This window comes from Cricetulus griseus, chromosome 9, assembly GCF_003668045.3.
Source record: "Cricetulus griseus strain 17A/GY chromosome 9, alternate assembly CriGri-PICRH-1.0, whole genome shotgun sequence".
NCBI lineage: Eukaryota > Metazoa > Chordata > Mammalia > Rodentia > Cricetidae > Cricetulus > Cricetulus griseus.
In genome coordinates, this window is record NC_048602.1 from 4,408,751 (window position 1) to 4,427,156 (window position 18,406).

The window sequence follows — 18,406 nt, forward strand, 5'->3', positions numbered from 1 at the left end:
TAGCAATGGTGGCTGCCTTACAGGAACTTCAGTTAAAAATACGTTATTCCTACAAAGAAAGCAAGGCATAGGGAGGAAGAAATGCACAGAGCCTTCTAGAGGTTGCTTTGGACGTGTTCAGGAAGGACACCAGGTCAGACAGAGTCCCAACAAAAGAGAAAATAGTGGATCAGGCTTGTGCCCAAAATACAGCCATAGATTTTCCAGCGGCTGGGAGGGCAAAAGTCAAGCTAAGGCCAAGGTAAATTCTGACAGCGGCCGAGGTCTGCCAGCTCTCAGCCAGTGGCTTAGTGCCACCTCCTGCCAGCATCTTTGGCGGGCTGGACAAAATGGCTGATGGGGCGGCAGGCAGCCTGAAGCTCCTCGGGGTAACTTGCAGCCTTGGGAACCGCCTCCATGGCTGATGGCTAGTCAAATGTATATAATGCTATTGATACAGCCAGACAGAAACTGTTTTGGGATTTATAGAGAAGAAAGGGCAACATATTTAAGCTTAGATTTGTTCAAATTTTGGATGCTCATATTTCAAGGATTGACTATAGCTACTATGCTAGGAGAAATTTCAATTAGGGATTTTTCTTTTCAACAAACTGACCATAACCTAGGCAAAAGGAGAAATGTGAGATGTATGCAAGCTATGAATGTTTGGTGTGGCCACACCTGGATGCGTGATGTGATTGTGAATTTATGAATGAAAATTCCTAAATTGCCTTGGATATGATTAGAGAGATGCTTGAATTGCCTCGGGTATAGTTAAAATTACCAAAATCACTTTAAATAATATAGTCACAAAGAGCATCTAGTCAGTCAGTCAGTCAATGTCTTAACAGGGAAAATTAATGATTTAAGCCCTAGGAGATAGTCAATAAAAAAGATAGCAAAAGCCTATAGCAATATGTTGTATTCTAAAGAAATTAAGGCTTAATAGATAAGTATTAGAAACGATAGTTTACAATTTTTTGTTAGAAGTTGTTAAATATTCAATAGTAGAGTCCCTTTTTTGGGGCATCTAATGATGACTTAAATTCTTTAAATAAGATTCTATAAGGAGGTAGTGATCCAAATGTACCCAGATAATTAACTAAGAAGGTAGACAAGTCTTTCTATAATTAGAGGAGTCGATTCAGCATCAATAGATATATTATATTGACTCTGCAAAACCATGGGAAGCTTATGTGATCCCCACAAAGCATAGTCCGACTTCTGTTTTGTGGCAGAAGGAACCATTATTATGGTTACACCTACCTGTCTCACCAGCCAAAGTATTGAACCCTTATTTTAAAGCAGTAGCCTGCATGCTGCAGAAATGCCATGTAGATTCTAGGAAGTATTTTAGGAGAGAACCAAGTATGATACATGTCCCTTACACCAAGCAACAGTTTAATTGGTTGTTTCAGAACAATGATTCGTGGGCAATTGTCTTGGCTCAGTTTTCAGGAAGAATTGATAATCAGTTTCTAGCTCATGGACTGTTGCAATTTACACTAATGCATCCTTTTCTATTTCCAAATTTGTAAAAAAGCAGTCCTGTAAAAAATGCTATATTAGTTTTTACTGATGGCTTTAATGAGAGAGTCGCTTGCTATGTTATTGATAAAAAGAAATAGATGGGGCAGACAGCTCTGGCTTCAGCTCAAATAGTCAAATTGCAAGCTGTTGCAATGGTCTTTCAGATCTTAATAAATAATTCATTTAATTTGTATACTGACAGTCACTATGTCTTTAAAGGCTCTTTAGGTAATAGAGACAGTTCCATACATAAGAGCCAATGATAGCCAGGTTAAAATGTTATTTGAGCAAATTCAAAATGTTATTCACCTGAGAGAATTGCCATGGTTCATGGGTCACACTGGGAAGCCATTAAATAAGGCCTTTCTCTGATTACTAGCCAAATGAAATTAGTCAACAGATTAATTAACAAAATTGGTTGATTTGCCTTAAATAGAGAAAGCTCTACACTCTTGTAACTTTCATCATCAGAATAGCAGGAGTCTAAGAAAGCAATTTGACTTAACCAGAGAGACCGATGGTCAAATCATCAAACAATGTGGAATGTGTCCACAGTATCTACCTATAGCTACTTTAGGGGTGAATCCTCGAGGCCTACTCCCTAATCAACTATGGCAAATGGATGTTACTCATTGCAGAGTTTGGCAAGTTAAAAATACATTCAGATTTCTTGATTTATAAGTCACTGTTTTTAAGATGTTTTTGCTTACATGAGAGTCCCAGAAATTATAAAGACAGACAATAAAGATGGATATTATGGTAAGACATGTAAGTTATTTTGTACTCTTTGGAAAAGTGATCTAAAGACAGATAGATAATCCTTATGATCCTCCAGGACAAGGAGTTTTAGAACATACTCATTGCTCCTTAAAAACACAGCTTCTAAGATAAAAAGGGGGGAGCTGTGCCCCAGTCTCCATGATGCGTTAAACCACACACTGTTTATTCTAAACTTTTAAAATATGGATGCCAATCAGCAATCTGCTTCAGACGGATTCTGGCATGAAGGAACTCGAGCAAATTTTGCTCAGGTCAAATGGAGAGACGAATAGAGGGGACCAGACCCTGTAATTATTTGGGGTCGAGGGCATGTCTGTGTTTTCTTGAAGGTGGAGAACGAGACGTGCTGGCTGCTGGAGCGGTTGGTGAGATGCATGGAGCAGAGAGGAATTGGACCTGAGGCCTTGGAGATCATCTGAACCAGCTGGAGTGAAACACTGAACCGGTGTTCTGAACCTTGAGGACATCCAACCTACAGCCAGAGGAGGAAAGGAGACACACCCAGTTCCAGTTTCATGATGCTTTCCAGAGTCCCAGCTTCCCTACAGACGGACCCTACAGCTGGTCCCTTCAATACATCTCCATCCTGCAGGAGAACGTTTGCAGCTGTGAGAGCTCAGGTGCTACCTCCCGGAGGATTCTTTCTGATTCAGGAACACTTGGAGCTGGACCATAGCCCATCCGCCATTTGTTTTACAGAGACTGTTTCCAGCCACAGAGGGGTATGGTTTTCCTTGCCTTCAGGGACTCTTAAGACAGAACATGCATGACAGAATGTGTGATTCCATGACGCACACTCCTGGTAGGTTAAAGGGAGCCTCCTAAAACAGGTGCAGTCATCTGTCCTGATGCAGAAGCTCAGGTTTCTTTTTATTAATTTAAGAGAGGGGAATTGTCGGGATGGAGGAAAATTCCATTACGAAATTTCCAGCGGTTCCAGTAACTAGGAGATCCGGTCTGCAGGTCTGCATTGAATAGATGATTTGGTATTACATGGCCTCAGTGGGGAATGTCTCCTAGTTTGCATCTCTACAGAACTAAGCATTTGAATAGGCCTGCACCTGGGCGGAGGTGCTAGGTGTGTGAGTAACAAGTGAGGACAGAGAGTGAGGGACAGTAGAGCAGAGAGAGGGGTCGGGAGGAGAGAAATGACCTCGTAGCCATGGAAGCATGGTTAGAAAACAGCCAAGAAGGTGCTAGATAAACAAGAGCTAGTTTTACAGCATGGAACTGAGAGCTCTCTAGAGATGACAAGATGCCTGTGTTTGGTCTTTATCGACGTTGGGTTGCTAGGAGTTTCCAAGCCCATGCTCCCCGACTCAGGCGGTACCTCATGGCTGCTGTGGCTTGGAGCCAAGACCGGCTAGGCCACCGCAAAGCTTTGGATACCATCAAAGTTGATCAAGATACTAGTCAAAAAAGAAAAACCTCTGGATAAGGAGAAATGACAGGTCATCCACCAAGGTATAATCTCATAAACTGTATAGAAACCTCCCAAAGGAAAGGGAAGTGTTTTGTTTTTATCTTCACAGGAATACTCATCTCCAGAAAGCAAAAAGACACTGCATGGGTGGATACTTAAAGAAGAGAGGATAGTTATCCAAAAAGATCCATCAAACAAAAGGAATTTGCCGTATGATAAACTCTACAGCTGTATTTTGATAAAATCTATTTCTCTTTACTTCCTGGTCCCTATTCAAGTAAAACAACGATGGTGTTAGAGTTGCATTTGGCTTTCCTCCTCTAAATCCAAGCATGTTGCTAAAATAAAATTCAGAGTTTCTGTACTATATCAAGAAGCCAATTGATGTAATATAGAATAAGAAAAATTGGGGACTGTCATTTGTCTAGAGGATTTTTCTCTGAAAGTATAAATTCCCTCATAATTATTATTTTCCTTATTGTTGCCTTTCCCAGTATGCATACAAATAAAAGTTAAAATTTCTCTGCTACCATTAAAGTACTTCCTAACAGCATTCCTTGAACTCTCTGGAAAGAAAATGGGCCCCACCTCATTGGATGCCAGGCTTTGGTGGGGAATGGCTCCTATTTCTGTATAACAAAGACCTGGACCAGGGAGAGTCTGCATCCACCCTGAGGGCTAGTGAGATGTGCTGGGGTGGAGTGTGTGAGGGCTTGAGTGTCTCTAGGATTAAGGGAAATATTTGATACCAGCCCTATATACATGATAATAGATGTCTTCGCTGGGCATTAGTGGTGCACACACCTTTAATCCCAGCACTTGGGAGGCAGAGGCAGGTAGTCTGTGTGACTTCTAGGCCAGTCTGGTCTACACACAGAGGGAGTTCCAGGATAGTCTCCTAAACAATAAAGAGAAACCCCGTCTTGAAAAACCAACCCCCCCCCCAAAAAAAAAAAAAAACCCAAAAAGACAGGGCTTCTCTGTGTAGCTTTGGAGCCTGTCCTGGAACTCACTTTGTATGCCAGACTGGGCAAACTTCCTTTTTGCGTCTCACTGTGTAGTTGTTGTGCGATCAAACTTTTCCTGGAGAAACCCAGGCCACTTCTGTTCACCCCAGATAGGGAACCCAAGACTGACCAAGGTAGAGAAATCCAACTTGGTGAATCAAGGAGTTTTATCGGGGTCACTTACAGGAGCAGAAATGACTCAGAGACAGCTGCATCACCAAAACCCACGACAGCATGAGTGACAGCTCACAATCAATGGAAATTTGGAGCCCAGCCTGCAGGCGGCTCAACAGGACGAACTCTCGGTTTTATTGCTTCCTCTGGCACAGAGAGACTGAAGCTCTTGTGAGTTGTTTAGCTTGCTGCCTAAAGAGCTTCTGGCAGGACAGAAGGGCTCCTTCTCAAAGGAAGCTATTCTACAACAGGGGTGTTCCAGAATTCACAGTGTGACCAGTCTGACCTTGAACTTTCAGAGCTCTGCCTGCCTCTCTGCCTCCCAAATGCTGGGATTAAATGTGTGTGCACCCACTACGCCTTGCCTCACTTTCTTTAAGCTAATTCTTTTTTCTTTTACATTTTTAAACTGTGTGTACAAGTATCTGCATGGCAGGGCACACCCGTGGAAGCCCTAGGACAGCTGTGGGAGTTAAGCCCATATGGACTGTCAGGCTTAATGGCAAGGTCCTTTACCCACGGAGCCGTCTCGCTAGCTGTTGTCTGACACTGTTCCCAAGAAGATGTGAACAGTGTCTATTCATTCCAAAGAAGGGGTCAATGGCAGACTAAAGTACAAGTACCACAGGAGTCCAATTGATAAACCAGTAAGTTTTATTGGGACAGGAGCACTCACGACTCAAAGACAGCCGCGTCACCAAAGACAGCTCACAAACGCTGGGATCCTGGAGCGCACTGCACAGTTAGCAGGCAGCTCAGTAGGTTGGCTTGGATGGCAGAGCCTGAAAGATCTGGAAGGTCATGTCATGCTGACCCTTTCTGACCCTAGAGGGTTCCGACTCTGTAGGTTGGAGAATGCAACTGAGAAGGGGAAGGGGCGGCAGCTAATGGCAGTCTGATGTAAGTCCCCGGGGAGCTGTGTGGGAGGGGAGCCCGGGTGTGCTAGTGAGGACAAACCGGCCCTCTCACACGTGACACCTTCACACTCACTGAAGGCTATGACACCATCTGCCTAAGGCCAGGCCTACCTAATCCATCTGGTGCCTTTCTCTCTGGAAGCCCAGGCTTCTTAGTTTTTGTAGAGCTGTGTGACTGAGTCCAAGGGCCTGGACATGCTGAATGGCTGCTGAGAGCTGAGGCAGGCCCCAGACAAAGAAGCCCTGAGTTTTTCAATCTGTGGAAAGGAGCATGGCAGGAAAGCCCCCTGAGTCCCACATGGGGACTGAAGAATTCGCACACGGTCTTCATAAGCCCCTAGACAACCCTAAGTTAGCCCCTGCGCAGGCAAGAGGCCCCCTTCAGAAGCACCGTCCAGCCGGATGCTTGAGTCAGAGTAGTGGGTCCTAGACATTAGACCTTATGGGCCTCCTCTTGCGCGGTTTGCTTTGGATTCAGTTTCCTTGTGTTCCCTAACAGTTCCTGTGCTGGAAACTTGGTCCCCAGTGAGGTGACATGAGAGACGTGTAAGAGGGGAGACAACTGGGAGGCGAAAAGGTGACTGGGGTGTTGCCCTGGGAAGGGGTCTGGGTGAGGGGGTCCCCCTGTGTGAGGGCTGGAGGCCACCCCCACGATGACTTGGCCTCGTGACTAGTGCGATTTTCTGCACCTTTGTCTCATGCAGCCGAAGGGTCCTCACTAGAGGCTAAAAAGATGAGCCTGCAGAACTTTGGCCTTCAAAATGATGACGTTTTTCTTTATAATATCCAGCCTTCAGTAATTTATCACGGCCTTATATAAAAGAATAATACACTCTATGCCTCTAATGAGAAGACCTGCACCCCTGGGGCTTCCCATGAGCCTGTGCATTATGAGGAACCTACATACATCCTTCTGCATCGAGCCTGGTGGCGTGAAACCGAAGATTCACATGGGGACACGGCTCATTGATGGAGCAGGGCGACCCATGGCCTCACAACTGGCCACAAGGCAACTATTTGGTGACTGGTGTGGGAAAGGACTACTGCCATGGTCACAGAGTGGAACCACAGCGTGGGTTCTGGACCTCTAAGATCCTGGGTCCCACAGGGTATAATCCACTGGGGATGGATGGGCTCAGAACTGTGGAATGGCAGTAGAACACTCTGAGGTTGAACCCTTGGCTCTGGCCTGGTCCTGCACTTCTTTTCAGGCCAGGATTTTGTTCTCATGCCAGGGGTGTGATGCCTCACTGTAGGCCTGGAGAGAGGGAGGCTGTGTTTTTCATTGGTCTTGAGACAGGGTTTCTCTCTTCAGCTCTGGCTGTCCTGGAACTCACAATGTAGACCAGGCTGCTGGCAAACTCACAGAGATCCACCTGCCCCTGCCTTCCAGGGGCTGGCATTAAAGGCGTGCACCACCACCCTCCACTGAGGCAGGGAGTTTTATAGATGGGACACAACGAACCAGAGGAGCCCTGTGACACAATACTCTACACAACTGGCCCATGTCACGCGCAAGGGGCAGAAAGGACAGATTTTGCTGTGCAGAGGCTGTGACATCCTCAGCATACACTGGGCCTCTCTGTCCCTTCACTGTTCATGCTCCTGGGAGTTCAGTTGGGAAGGTCATATGTGTGCCCTATGGACGTGTCCCACAGACACTCTGGCTGCAGTGACTGTGGTCTCCTGGCATGCCCTAATGCATTCTGCTGGGTATTTTGTCATTGCTGCAACTGAGCAGTGATAGTTCAATGTCCATTGGTTTTTCCCCCCATATTGTCCAACCCAAGCAATGCCCCATCTCAAATCCAAACAGTCAGGCTCCCCTGTGAATTGCAAGGCTTTTATTGTTGGAATCCTGGTTTAGACACCTGGAGGGTAGGGTAGGGCTTGCTGCATCTATGCAGGTGAGCAGGCAAGTGGCTTCCTTGAGTCTTCTGGCACAGATGGATTCATCAACAGAATTTGTTAGCATCTATTTTAGCCTGCAAAGAGAAAGCCAGTGAGCCATCAGAGGTGAAGGAGATGTCACTGATCATACACAGGACACCTCTAGGGAGGGACCTGTACCTGTGTGCCAGAGCTCCTGGGCCTGACTAGGATCAGGGAGCCACCTCTCCATCCTGTCTCCCTAAAACCACATCAGGGCAAGCATTGTGAACAGCCTCCAATCCAGCCTGATGGAAAGAGCCACCTGCACTTGGGTCACCATGGGCACATGAGGGACAGAATAGAGAGGCAGCTGGGCAGGACCTGGAGTGGCTCAGGAGAGCCTGCAGGCAGCTGTGACCCCAGAAGTGAGCTGATTCCTGTCACATGATGACCCTCAGACACAAGCAGCTGAGGTGGTGACTGATGCTACTAGTTCTAGGGACAAGAGGGGACTCAATTACATGCTGCACCTGAGTCACCTAGGCCTGGATTCCACAGAGTGGCCTTGGAGATCCAGAGGACAAGAACAAAATTAGTGTTTTGGGAATGCGGTGGTAGACTTGACAAGTTAGGATAAAAGACCCAGGCTGGAGAAGGGTGCCGGGCCCTGAGCTGGTGTGGCTGCACCCAGAAGGCTGGGCCAGAGGCTGCAGGAGGCCAAGTGGTATTGTAGGGGGCAGGGATCCTCAGGGTCTAGTCTGGCTGGGTGGAGCTGAACGGCCAGGCCTAGCTCAGGCTGCCTGAGTGTCCCTTCCTGCCCCATCCTCCTGATACCATCAGGTGGGAGAGGCAACTTTCTGGATGCACAGAGAAGTTGCAGTGGTGGGGAGGAACACAGGCTCCATCTCTAACTGGGGGGAGCAGGGCAGAGGACAGGCACCCGGGCAGACACAAGAGAACTCACCACTAAACTTTGTATACTCTCCTTGTCTTCCTGTGTCAACTTGCTGTCAACACATTTCTTCAGATTTTCAGCATTTTCCAATACGGCAGGGCTATTACTGTATCGCTCCACAAACCCAACATAGTCAGACACAGACTGGCCAAGAAGAAGGTCAATATCCTCCTTTATAGCTGGGCAAATGTCACAATCTGGAACACAAAGAAAAGGGGATCCTCGCTTGAAACCTTGTGTCAGAACACAGGAGTCCTTCCTGGGGCAGTGAAGGTGTGAGCGCCCTGGAGACCCCAAAATCGCCAACACCCACAGCCTAGTACCCACCTCCCCCTGAGGTCAGGAGCAGGGCAGCCCCAAGCAACACGAGAGCACCAGGGAGCTTCATGGTAATGGCGGCAGGTGCTCCTACCTAGCTCAGGTCCCTTCTATACCTGCCCTGGGCTGCTCAGTGGGCAGGAAGGGGCTGTGTCTGAGCCCCTCCAGACTCCTCCCAGATCACTGTGTGAAACTTCCTGGGAATGTGTCAGGGGAGATGTGTATTTTGGCAAGAGGATAAGATCCTGGTCAACAAAGGGCCCTGGCTCAGCCTGGTCCCATTTTTAGAGCTCTGCTTAAGGTCACATTTCATCTGAAGACCAAAGGAAATGATGACTAGGGCGCCAGGCAACAGGCCCCTCAACCAGGCCTCCAGGATGAGCCCTAGGACACCCTGTGAGGAAGGGAACTCTAGGTTTACTTAAAAGTCTCCCCAGTAGTCAATGTTTAGGATAGACCAGATCCCAGACACTTGGGGACGCTGCTCTGACTGTTTCTGTCCCCGCCCCATCTTTCCCTTGCTTCATGGCTCCCTTGAACCACTCTCTAACCCTGAAGTCCTCCTGCTGTTGAAGTCATCCTTCAACTTGATCTTTTCCTTGTTGTTGTTTTGTTCTGAGACAGGGTCTCTACACATTTCCCTGGCGTCCTGGAAAATCTCTGTGTAGACCAGGCTAGCCTTGAACTCAGAGATCCACCTGCCTCTGCTTCCTGAGTGCTGGGATTAAATGTGTGCTCTACCAGCTAAACTGGACCTCTTATACCTCTTGTTGATGTTTCTGTTTTTTTTTTTTTTTTTTTTTTTTAAACAGGATCTTTCCCAGGTTAATCTTGTGTTCATAAACCTCCTAAGAAGGGAGTGGTATGTCTCTCTCTCTCTCTTTCTCTCTCTCTCTCTCTCTCTCTCTCTCTCTCTCTCTCTCTCTCTCTCTCTCTGTGTGTGTGTGTGTGTGTGTGTGGTGAATTCAGCTCTCCCTGTGGCTGGCTGTAAGCACTTTTAAAATCCATTAACAATGCCTGGTGTGGTGTCAAACACTTTCGATCCTAGCACACAGGAGACAGAGGCAGGTAGATGTCTGTGAGTTTGAGGTCAGCCTGGTCAGCACAGGGAGTTCCAGGCCAGCAAGAGCCACTCTGTGAGACCCTGTTAATATCATCATAAGTGTGTTCATTAAGACAACTGCCTCATAGTCATTTTATCATAACTAAGGAAAGATATTTCAGTGTGGAGCAGTCTGAGTCACTAATTGGCCACTGCCCGACTCTGCCTTGCTGCTCAGGTTGCCTTGTCCCTCAGAAAGGCGGCCTGACTGCCTTGGGGACAGCACCAGTCATTTTGAAGACTCCACAGGTACCTTGGGAAAACTAGAGGGAAATCTGGGCTGGTTACCCCGGCTTGGGAAAGCACAGCCTCAGTAAGGCTGTTTCAGAGTGTCTCGAAGAGTTTTGCCATTATACAATTCAACCATTTCCACCTGAGCCAGAGTGGAAGCACCTTCCTCCAGGAGCCTCGCAGAGGGGGTGCTGGGAGGCAGGCTGTGGCAGGCTGCAGTGCCCCTCTGACTATGGAGGTGGCCGCTCAGGCCACTCCCTGCGCTGGAGACACACTCTCACTCTCTCCCCTGGGACTGCCATTTTAGGCCTCATGAAAGGCTCTGTTGAGCCGTGACCTTCTTGCAGTACATTCAGGGGTGTGGCCTGAACAGACACTGACGGAGAAGAAGACAGCAGACATTACCTCAAAGGCTGAGGCAGGGGAGTGACAGCTGAGTGGTCAGCAGGCAAGGAACTGGATGTGTGGTAGCTGAAGCCTCTGACAGGAGACAGGGCAGGAAAGGGAAGGGTCACAGCAAGCGAGGGCAGAGCAGAGTCTGAGGAAGGGCGAAAGGGTACAATCCAGAGGACGGAAACTTGAGGTCCGGTTTTCCAGAATAGGGGAGCTGTGGTGTCTTTAGACAGAGGAGCTCACCAGGGCCGAGGGCCGCGGCACTGTGAGTGCCAAGCAGGTCCCCTTCCTAACCATGAGGTTCTGGGTCTAAGCTAGTGTGAGGCCTGCTCACCAGAGGGTGCCACCTGCTGCCTGCTTCTGTCCACGCTGCGGCACAGGGATGGCAACGGAGCAGCCCAAGCCAGCAGCTGGAGACCCCCCCCCCCCACAATGTCTGTCTTTTGAGTAAAGGGATCCCAGACAGCTAACCGGGGACTCACCTGCCTCAGCCATCCACAGAAGGGATTACAGGAGGGAAGCACCAAGTCTTCATTTCCTTGGACTCTGCAGGTCACCTGACCACTCTGTGTCTCCGGAAGCTAGAACTTATCATCTACCTGACCTGTTTGTCACCTGGAGCATCTCTGCATGAGGCAGGACACCATTTGCCATAAGTGTGACTCCAGTGAGAAGCAGGGCCTCCCAATGCTCTGCCCTCAGTGGCTGATGTGCTCGCCCTTCACCTGGCTGTGAGATTTGATGATCAATCCTCAGACATCATCAAACACCATGTAAGAGGGACAGGCAGCTATGGTTGAAACTCGGCTAGGCCACACACAGCAACCCCACCTTGAGCCTTGGTGCCCCGTGTGGCAGTGCTGAGAGGCAGTGATGTGGGTGGTGACAAGCAGGCCGAGCCCTGCTCTAGTTCTGACTCCACCAGCTCCCTCCCCTCCCCACCCCTCACCCTGAGTCCACACAGTGCAAGCAGTGTCTAGATGTGGCTGCCCTATCTGGGGCTGTCAAGACTCCAGACCATGAACCAAATTAACCTCTTTCCACATACAGTGCTGAGTCTGGGGAGTTTGGTCACAGCAATGGAACACAGATTACAGCACCACAGTACACGTGGACCCTGTACATAAGAACACGCCTGGGCTCCACCACAGCTCAGGGTTCTACACCCTGTCCCCAATTCCCCAGCTCCTCTTGCATTGGCCTCTTTTGTGTCCCTTAGATGTCTAAGGGCTCAGGAGAGGAAGGCCTGTGCCACTCTGTCCCAGGGACACCACATAGGAGGTCTCCACCATGGTGGTTAGATGGGCTGCAGGGCTAGCTGGCTTCTCTCAAGTCTATAAACAAGACCTTTCTGAAGACATGAAACAACAGGATCTGCCCACATAGCCCAGGCTGGCCTCAAACTCTCCACACCCTTGCCCCGCCTCCATATTCACCTTATATAAGTGCTTATGTAATTTGGCTGGTGTTCAGTTTTAAAAGTAAAGACTCTAAGTGTTTTGTTCAATCAGAACTAAATAGTTTCTTGTTAAAGGCATTGACTGTCACTTTCTCTCCATCAGTAGTGACAGATGAAGTTTGCCAAGGACTTTGAAAGGCATGAGCCTTTTGACTTACTGGATGCCTGAGCCAAACAGGATCTACATCCGGTAACTGTTTTGGGAAAGAGGTGCCAAGCACTAAGACCCACTTGTGAGCTGTCCACTGTGTCCACTGTGTCCTTGTTTCGATGACCTTGCAGGTCCCAAGAGCTGCTGAGGCCCAGCTAGGCCTTTCTCTTTGAGGGAAGTATTAGGAATGGAGACAAGGGCATATTGTGGCTAAGAAGTGTCTCCTGGTGGGTGACACCTGCATCACCCTGCTAGTTTATGAGAGTTGGCCTTAGGCTTATGTAGATCTGATGGAGGTTTAGTGCCTAATCCTGCTAGTCAGAGGACACGTGACAGCTACACCTTTCCCCACTCACTGGAATCTCTCGATTGAACCATTAAGATTCTGTGACCAGATATTTCTACTGTTTTCCTACCTACTCACATTTGCCTGTTTTTGTGTGTGGGTGTTCGTTCTTGTGTGTGTCTGTGTGTGTATGTGTTTGTGTGCACATGCACACATGTTCATTTGTGAGATGTGCTGGCTAGTTTTATGTCATCTTGACACAGGGTAAAGTCACCAGAAGGAGGCAACCTCCATTAAGAAATAGCCTCCACCTAGCAGTGGTGGCGCACGCCTTTAGTCCCAGCACTTGGCAGCAAAGGTAGGTGGATCTCTGTGAGTTCGGTGGCAGTCTTGTCTACTCTGAATTCTAGAACAGCCAGGGATACACAGAGAAACCTTGTCTCAAAAAAAAAAAAAAAAAAAAAAGCCAAGCAAAACACACAAACAACAACAACAACAACAAAACCAAAAAACAAAAAAGAAAATGCCTCCATAACTTTGAATTGCAGGCAAGCCTGTAAGGAAGCGTCCCCTCACCCCCACCACAAGACTGGGTTTATCTTGTAGCCTTGGCTGTCTTGGAAATCACTCTGTAGACCTGGTTGGCCTCAAACTGTCTCCTCTTCCCAGGTACTGGGATTAAAGGCGACTAGCAGTGCCCAATGGCCATGCATTTTCTTAATTACTTCTTGATGGGAAAGGATCTGCCCATTGTGGGTGACGGCATCCCTGGGCTTGTGGGCCTGGGTTCTGTAGGACAGCATGCTGAGGAAGCCATGGTAAACAAGCCAGTAACAGCACTCTGCATGGGCTCTGCGTCAGCTCCTGCCTCCCGGCTCCTGTCCTGCCTGAATCCTGTCCTGAATTGATGATGAATGGTGCTATGGAAGCAGAAGCCAAATGAACCCTTTCCCCTCAGTTTGCTTTTGGTCATGGTGTTTCATCACACCAATAGCAACAACAACCTTTTTGTTTGTTTGTTTGTGTTTGGATTTTGAGACAGGGTTTCGCTGTCGATGCGACAGTCCTGGAACTTGCTTAGTAGACCAGGCTGGCCTTGAACTCAGAGATCCACTGCCTCTGCATCCTGAGGGCTGGAATTAAAAGTGTGCACCACCACGCCTGGCTGAGCAATAGTAATCTTAACGAAGACACATGGCAGCCAGAGAGAGATAATAAAGAGCCTTCAGTCACTCTCTACCATATAAATATGCCTGATTATGTACGTGTGTGCATGTACATGTACACATACACACATACTTTATATGTAGATTTCTGTTCTGTAAAAGGATTTTTTTTTTTGTTTTCTATGCATGGAGATTTTGCCTGCATGAAAGTCTTACACACCGTGTGTGCAGGGCCTGTGGACCCCAGAGAAGGGTGTTGTATCCTGAGGAACTGGATTTACAGGGGGTTGTTAGCTGCCATGTGGGTGCTCAGTTCTCTTAACAGCCGATCTCCTTATAGTTTTTGACATAGGGTCTCTTCCTGAACCTGGAGCTTGCTAATGTGTCTAGACTCTCTGGCCAGTGAGCCCCAGGGGTGGACTCCCTAGGGCTGGAATTACAAGGTGCATGACTGTACCTGGCTTTCCTCATGGGTCTGGGGACTGAAACTCAGGTATTCAAGCTTACATAGCAAGTATTTTCCTAACTGGGGCAGCCCCAGCCCACCTTGCTTTTCCCTTTGGACACATGGAGCTCACACTGAAGGACTGAAGGAAGTAAACTTTCCTCCGGAGAGGAGAGGAGCCCATATAAGTACTCATGATTTCTTCTGCAAAAATAGTCTTTCATTCCTATTAATGTATCTGCCTATTCAATCATTCATGCCAGCACGGATTCATATCATATGTCACAATTATGTTATAATCCAATATGATGCTATTTAGTTTGTTATTGAAACTGTTTGATATTAGACCACGAAGAGGTAGTTTAGGCTTTCTTGTGCCAGTTTCCACAGACCTTATTCATATGTGTGTGTGTGTGTGTGTGTGTGTGTGTGTGTGTGTGTGTGTGTGAACATCAGAAGAAAACTAGGAGGAACTATTTCTCTCTTCCACCATGTGAGTTCCTGGATTTGAACTCAGGTCATCAGGCTTAGCAGCAAGCACCTTTAAATCACTAAGCTATCTCCACAGCCTTCCACCCTATTTTTTTTTTGTTAATTAAAGTTAGGGAACAGGCTTGTTTCACATGTAAGTCCCTTCTCCCTCTCCCTTCCCTCACCCCCATCCCTCCTCCCCCACCCCCAACCTACCCCCACCCCATCCACCTACCACTCCCCAGGCAGGGTAGCGCCCTCAACAGGGGCTCTGCAAAGTCCACCAAATCTTCCTGTGCTGGGCCTGGGCCCTTCCCCATGTGTCCAGGGCAAGAGTGTATCCCTTCACGCTTCCACCCTATTTTTTCAGACAAGTTCTCCTACTGAACCTGGAGCTCTTGTGAAATTAGTGGTAAATGCCATCACACTCTCCTCTTCACAGGGGACCTGGGGATCTGAACTCAGGTGCTAAGGTTTGCATAATGAGCACCGTGCCATCTCCTTAGACACCTGCATTTGTGTGTGCGTGGTCCAATGGATTAATCCCAGGTTTTTGCAGATGCTAAAATCACTCGTGTAAGGTATCAGTGGACTAGTGACAAAATCCCAGAGCAGGAGTGACTTTGTGCTTACAGTTTGAAGGGATGCAGTCCATCATGGCGGGGGAGGCCTGGTGCAGGAACTCGTCTTGGTTGATCACATCAACAATGAGGAAGTAGAGAGACATGGATGCCCAACCTGATTTCTCCTTTCCACACTATCTATGCTGTCCACATAAAGTCAGACTGCCTACATCAATTAACCTGGCCTAAAAACTCCACACTGACAGAGCTTTGTTTCCATGGTGACGCATGCATCTATCTGAGGGAAGTAGGTTGATTTGAACTTGAGAATTTCCACACAAACAGCACTTCCTGTGGACAGTGGAGAGCTCTAGTTTATAGACAGCCAGGCCAGTGTAGCCTCTGGGTCGGTGGACATTGCAGAGTTCATGGTACAGGGACGAATCCCTCCACATGGACCCTACTCTTTGAACTGTTAGAGAGCTGCTTCCTGGTAGAGGAGAGAAAGACAAGAGCAGGACAACAGGAATGAGCTACCGTGCCAGTGAGGAGGGAATGGCAGCAGGATGCAGTTGAGGGGACAAAACACCACCAGCCCCCGAGGATACCCACATGACCTAACACACTGGGACCACCCTGGGTGCCAGTCACTAAAAGCTTCAGATGGCGTCCCCTGTCCTGAGAGGTCTAGTCCAAAGTCTACAGCAGCTAGGATGTCCAAGAAACACAGTATGGCCATCAGATGTGAAAAGTCTTAATCTCACAAAAGCAGTATTGTGGGATGTTGGCTGCCTACAGTGACAGAAACCCTCCTTGAACCCTGTGCTTTCCACCTGCAAACTGAAGAGGACATGCTTGCAGCCAGGAGAGGAAGTAGTGATGACAGTTGTGCCAGGAGAACAGGGCACTTGGCTCAGCATGTGGCTGCTTAGAAAGGTCAGTCCTAATGTCTTCTGGCAAAGCTACAACCACTTCTGTCCAGAGACTGATGACATTAGGATGTCTCCGGACATTTGTTCTTCAGAGTGGGAGGGGACCCTATGCTCACTCCCCCATGCACGAGGGACAGGAATCCACAGGCGCCAGACTCTTGCCAAAGGCATTTGGAACTCCTGGGAGGCAGGGTTGGGGTTGGGAGGGATGGGGTGGGAGGGACTGGCTCAGGGAGACAGCAGCTTATAAGGCAGCAGGATCTGCTCTGAGAAGAGCATTCAGCACTCTACACCATGAAGGGGACCCTGTTTCTGCTGGCCTTGCTGGTGACCGGGGAGCTGGGCTTCCAGAAAAGTGAGAATGGGGACAGGGACAGATGGCTTCTCTGATCCTAGCTCACCCCATCTCACCTCCTTATGGATCTGCAGGCAGTGCAGGAGACAGATCTAAGGGGTCCCTGGAGGTCACTAGTCAGGAGTCCTACTGAAGACCCTTGAGGCTGACTGCTCTGGATGGAGACAGTTGGGGTGGGGGATGGGGAGCAGGAGGTGTGGTGCGGATGCCCTGTCCTTAGCTGCATGCACAGTTGAAGCTGGGTCATGTGTGGGCTTCTGTGGAGGTCAGATATGCAGGCTGGTGCACTCATTTATCCCCTTCTGCTGAGAGTGCGTGTCTATGGAAACTGTGTGCTGTGTCTGGGAGGCAGCAGCCTCGGGAGGGCAGGACTGTGTGGAGGGTCACTTAAGACATTTGTAGATGTGGCTGGAAAATGTGAATGTCTGCTTCTCCAGCCTGGGGATCCTTTAATGATGGCTTCCTGTCTGTGTTTACAGCGGAAGCTTGTGTCCTGTTTTATGAAGTCTTTGGTGGAGTGCTCAGTGGATCCAAGACATTGTTGAACCTCTTTCTTAGCAAGTTTAACCCGACTGCCGAGGAAAGGGAGGCTTTTGAGAAACTCCAGGAATGCTACAATGAGGGAGGATTGAAAAGCAAAGCCCTGGATGCCTCAGTTGTGGTAACTTCCTCCCTACCCCATTCCCCATGCACACACGGCACAATGCTGTGTACAAGGGATCCATGTAACCAATCACGTATTCAGGGGATGAACAACAGAGCACACAGACCCGTGCCCGCCATAGCACATGTCAATGCAGCATGCCTGGTCCACAGCCAGCCTGGTGTAAGCAAGCTCCTGCAAATCACTCTCATGCTATGGGAAAACTCGGGTTGTCCCCACACTAGGGCAGGCAGGGACACAGGAGGTCCTTGCTCTGGCTGCTGCACAGGTGGGGCTCCCTCAGCTCTACTCTAAGATGTCTGAATTCTGTCTACTGGCCAGTGTGTCACCTTCTCTGGAGCCTCCCTTGACTCTACCCCCTGTCTCAGATGGAGCCTTCCACTGGCATCCTCAGAGCCAGGCCAGAACCGCCCTGCATGGCTTAGATGCCACCCCACCCCCAGGGAGTGCCTGCAGCCGCTCACCACAGCTGCTCCTTGTTTCCCTTTGTCTCTTCTTTAAGCAAAGCTCTTGTATAGAGATGTGTCCTTTGAATAGTACAACCCTCAGGATGTTTGCATTTTAGATTTGAGTGACAGGTCCTGCAAAATCACAGTAGTACCTCCAAAAAGATTTCCTTCTAACACACTCACACAGGGGATGCATTGCTAACATGGTCACATGGCCAATGTGTGGGACAGAAGTCCTCAGGTATGGCAGACGCCATCAAAACTAACACTCAGCCATCTGTGTGGTCTCCAGACTAGTCCCCACCGTGACTTCCAGCACCTTCTCCCTTCATCCCTGCCTGGCTAGGGTGGCTTTTCTGACTTCCTCCTGACAGCTGTGGAGGAGCTCAGCTCCCTTGGGCAGAGTGTGTCGTGGAGACCTGAATCACTGCAGGGAGTTTTCTTCCCTTGGACAAGGGGCAGCCTCATCGTGGGGGACTGGGGAGCCCTGCTAAGGTTCTGCACCTCGCCTGTGACCACCTCAGACCCTCTCTGTCCTTTTGTTTTCCAGAAAACCATCACCTTCAGCCCAGAATGCAGGTATCATTTTACCACTGACGTACTAGAAAAAATTAACAGCATACTTTCCCAATTTAAAAGCCTTGCACAATGATGGCCGATGCGAGCGCCATCTTGCTGCCCCGTCCTCTCTCCCTCCTGAAGTTGGAATCCAGACGCCTGTCCCCTCCTTGTTCTGTCTGCTAAGCTTATTCTAATAAACACCTGCAGCTCTGCTCTGGTCTCC

The 18,406-nt window shown here is 48.7% G+C and overlaps 2 protein-coding genes across 2 annotated transcripts; one reads left to right on the plus strand and one right to left on the minus strand.

Annotated features, from left to right (window-relative positions):
* Positions 1-8,518: 8,518 nt before the first annotated feature.
* Positions 8,519-9,025, minus strand: LOC100763797 (major allergen I polypeptide chain 1-like). Its single transcript, XM_027430250.1, has 3 exons — positions 8,965-9,025; positions 8,647-8,834; positions 8,519-8,593 (listed from the first exon to the last, which is right to left on the minus strand). Exons 1-3 carry the CDS (start codon positions 9,023-9,025, stop codon positions 8,519-8,521), a joined length of 324 nt encoding a protein of 107 aa, XP_027286051.1.
* A 7,423-nt stretch (positions 9,026-16,448) lies between these two features.
* LOC113837176 (androgen-binding protein homolog) lies at positions 16,449-18,274 on the plus strand. Its single transcript, XM_027430254.2, has 3 exons — positions 16,449-16,509; positions 16,989-17,170; positions 18,173-18,274. Exons 1-3 carry the CDS (start codon positions 16,449-16,451, stop codon positions 18,272-18,274), a joined length of 345 nt encoding a protein of 114 aa, XP_027286055.1.
* Positions 18,275-18,406: the final 132 nt, after the last annotated feature.

What these genes read in the sequence shown, in the direction of transcription:
- LOC113837176 (XM_027430254.2), top strand. Translation starts at nt 16,449, where the DNA reads ATGAAGGGGACCCTGTTTCTGCTGGCCTTGCTGGTGACCGGGGAGCTG. An exon ending in GGAGCTGGGCTTCCAGAAAA is followed by an intron (nt 16,510 to 16,988) that starts GTGAGAATGGGG and finishes CTGTGTTTACAG; the next exon opens with CGGAAGCTTGTGTCCTGTTT. An exon ending in CCCTGGATGCCTCAGTTGTG is followed by an intron (nt 17,171 to 18,172) that starts GTAACTTCCTCC and finishes TTTGTTTTCCAG; the next exon opens with AAAACCATCACCTTCAGCCC.
- LOC100763797 (XM_027430250.1), bottom strand. Translation starts at nt 9,025, where the DNA reads ATGAAGCTCCCTGGTGCTCTCGTGTTGCTTGGGGCTGCCCTGCTCCTG. An exon ending in GCTCCTGACCTCAGGGGGAG is followed by an intron (nt 8,835 to 8,964) that starts GTGGGTACTAGG and finishes TTTGTGTTCCAG; the next exon opens with ATTGTGACATTTGCCCAGCT. An exon ending in AGAGTATACAAAGTTTAGTG is followed by an intron (nt 8,594 to 8,646) that starts GTGAGTTCTCTT and finishes TGCTCCCCCCAG; the next exon opens with TTAGAGATGGAGCCTGTGTT.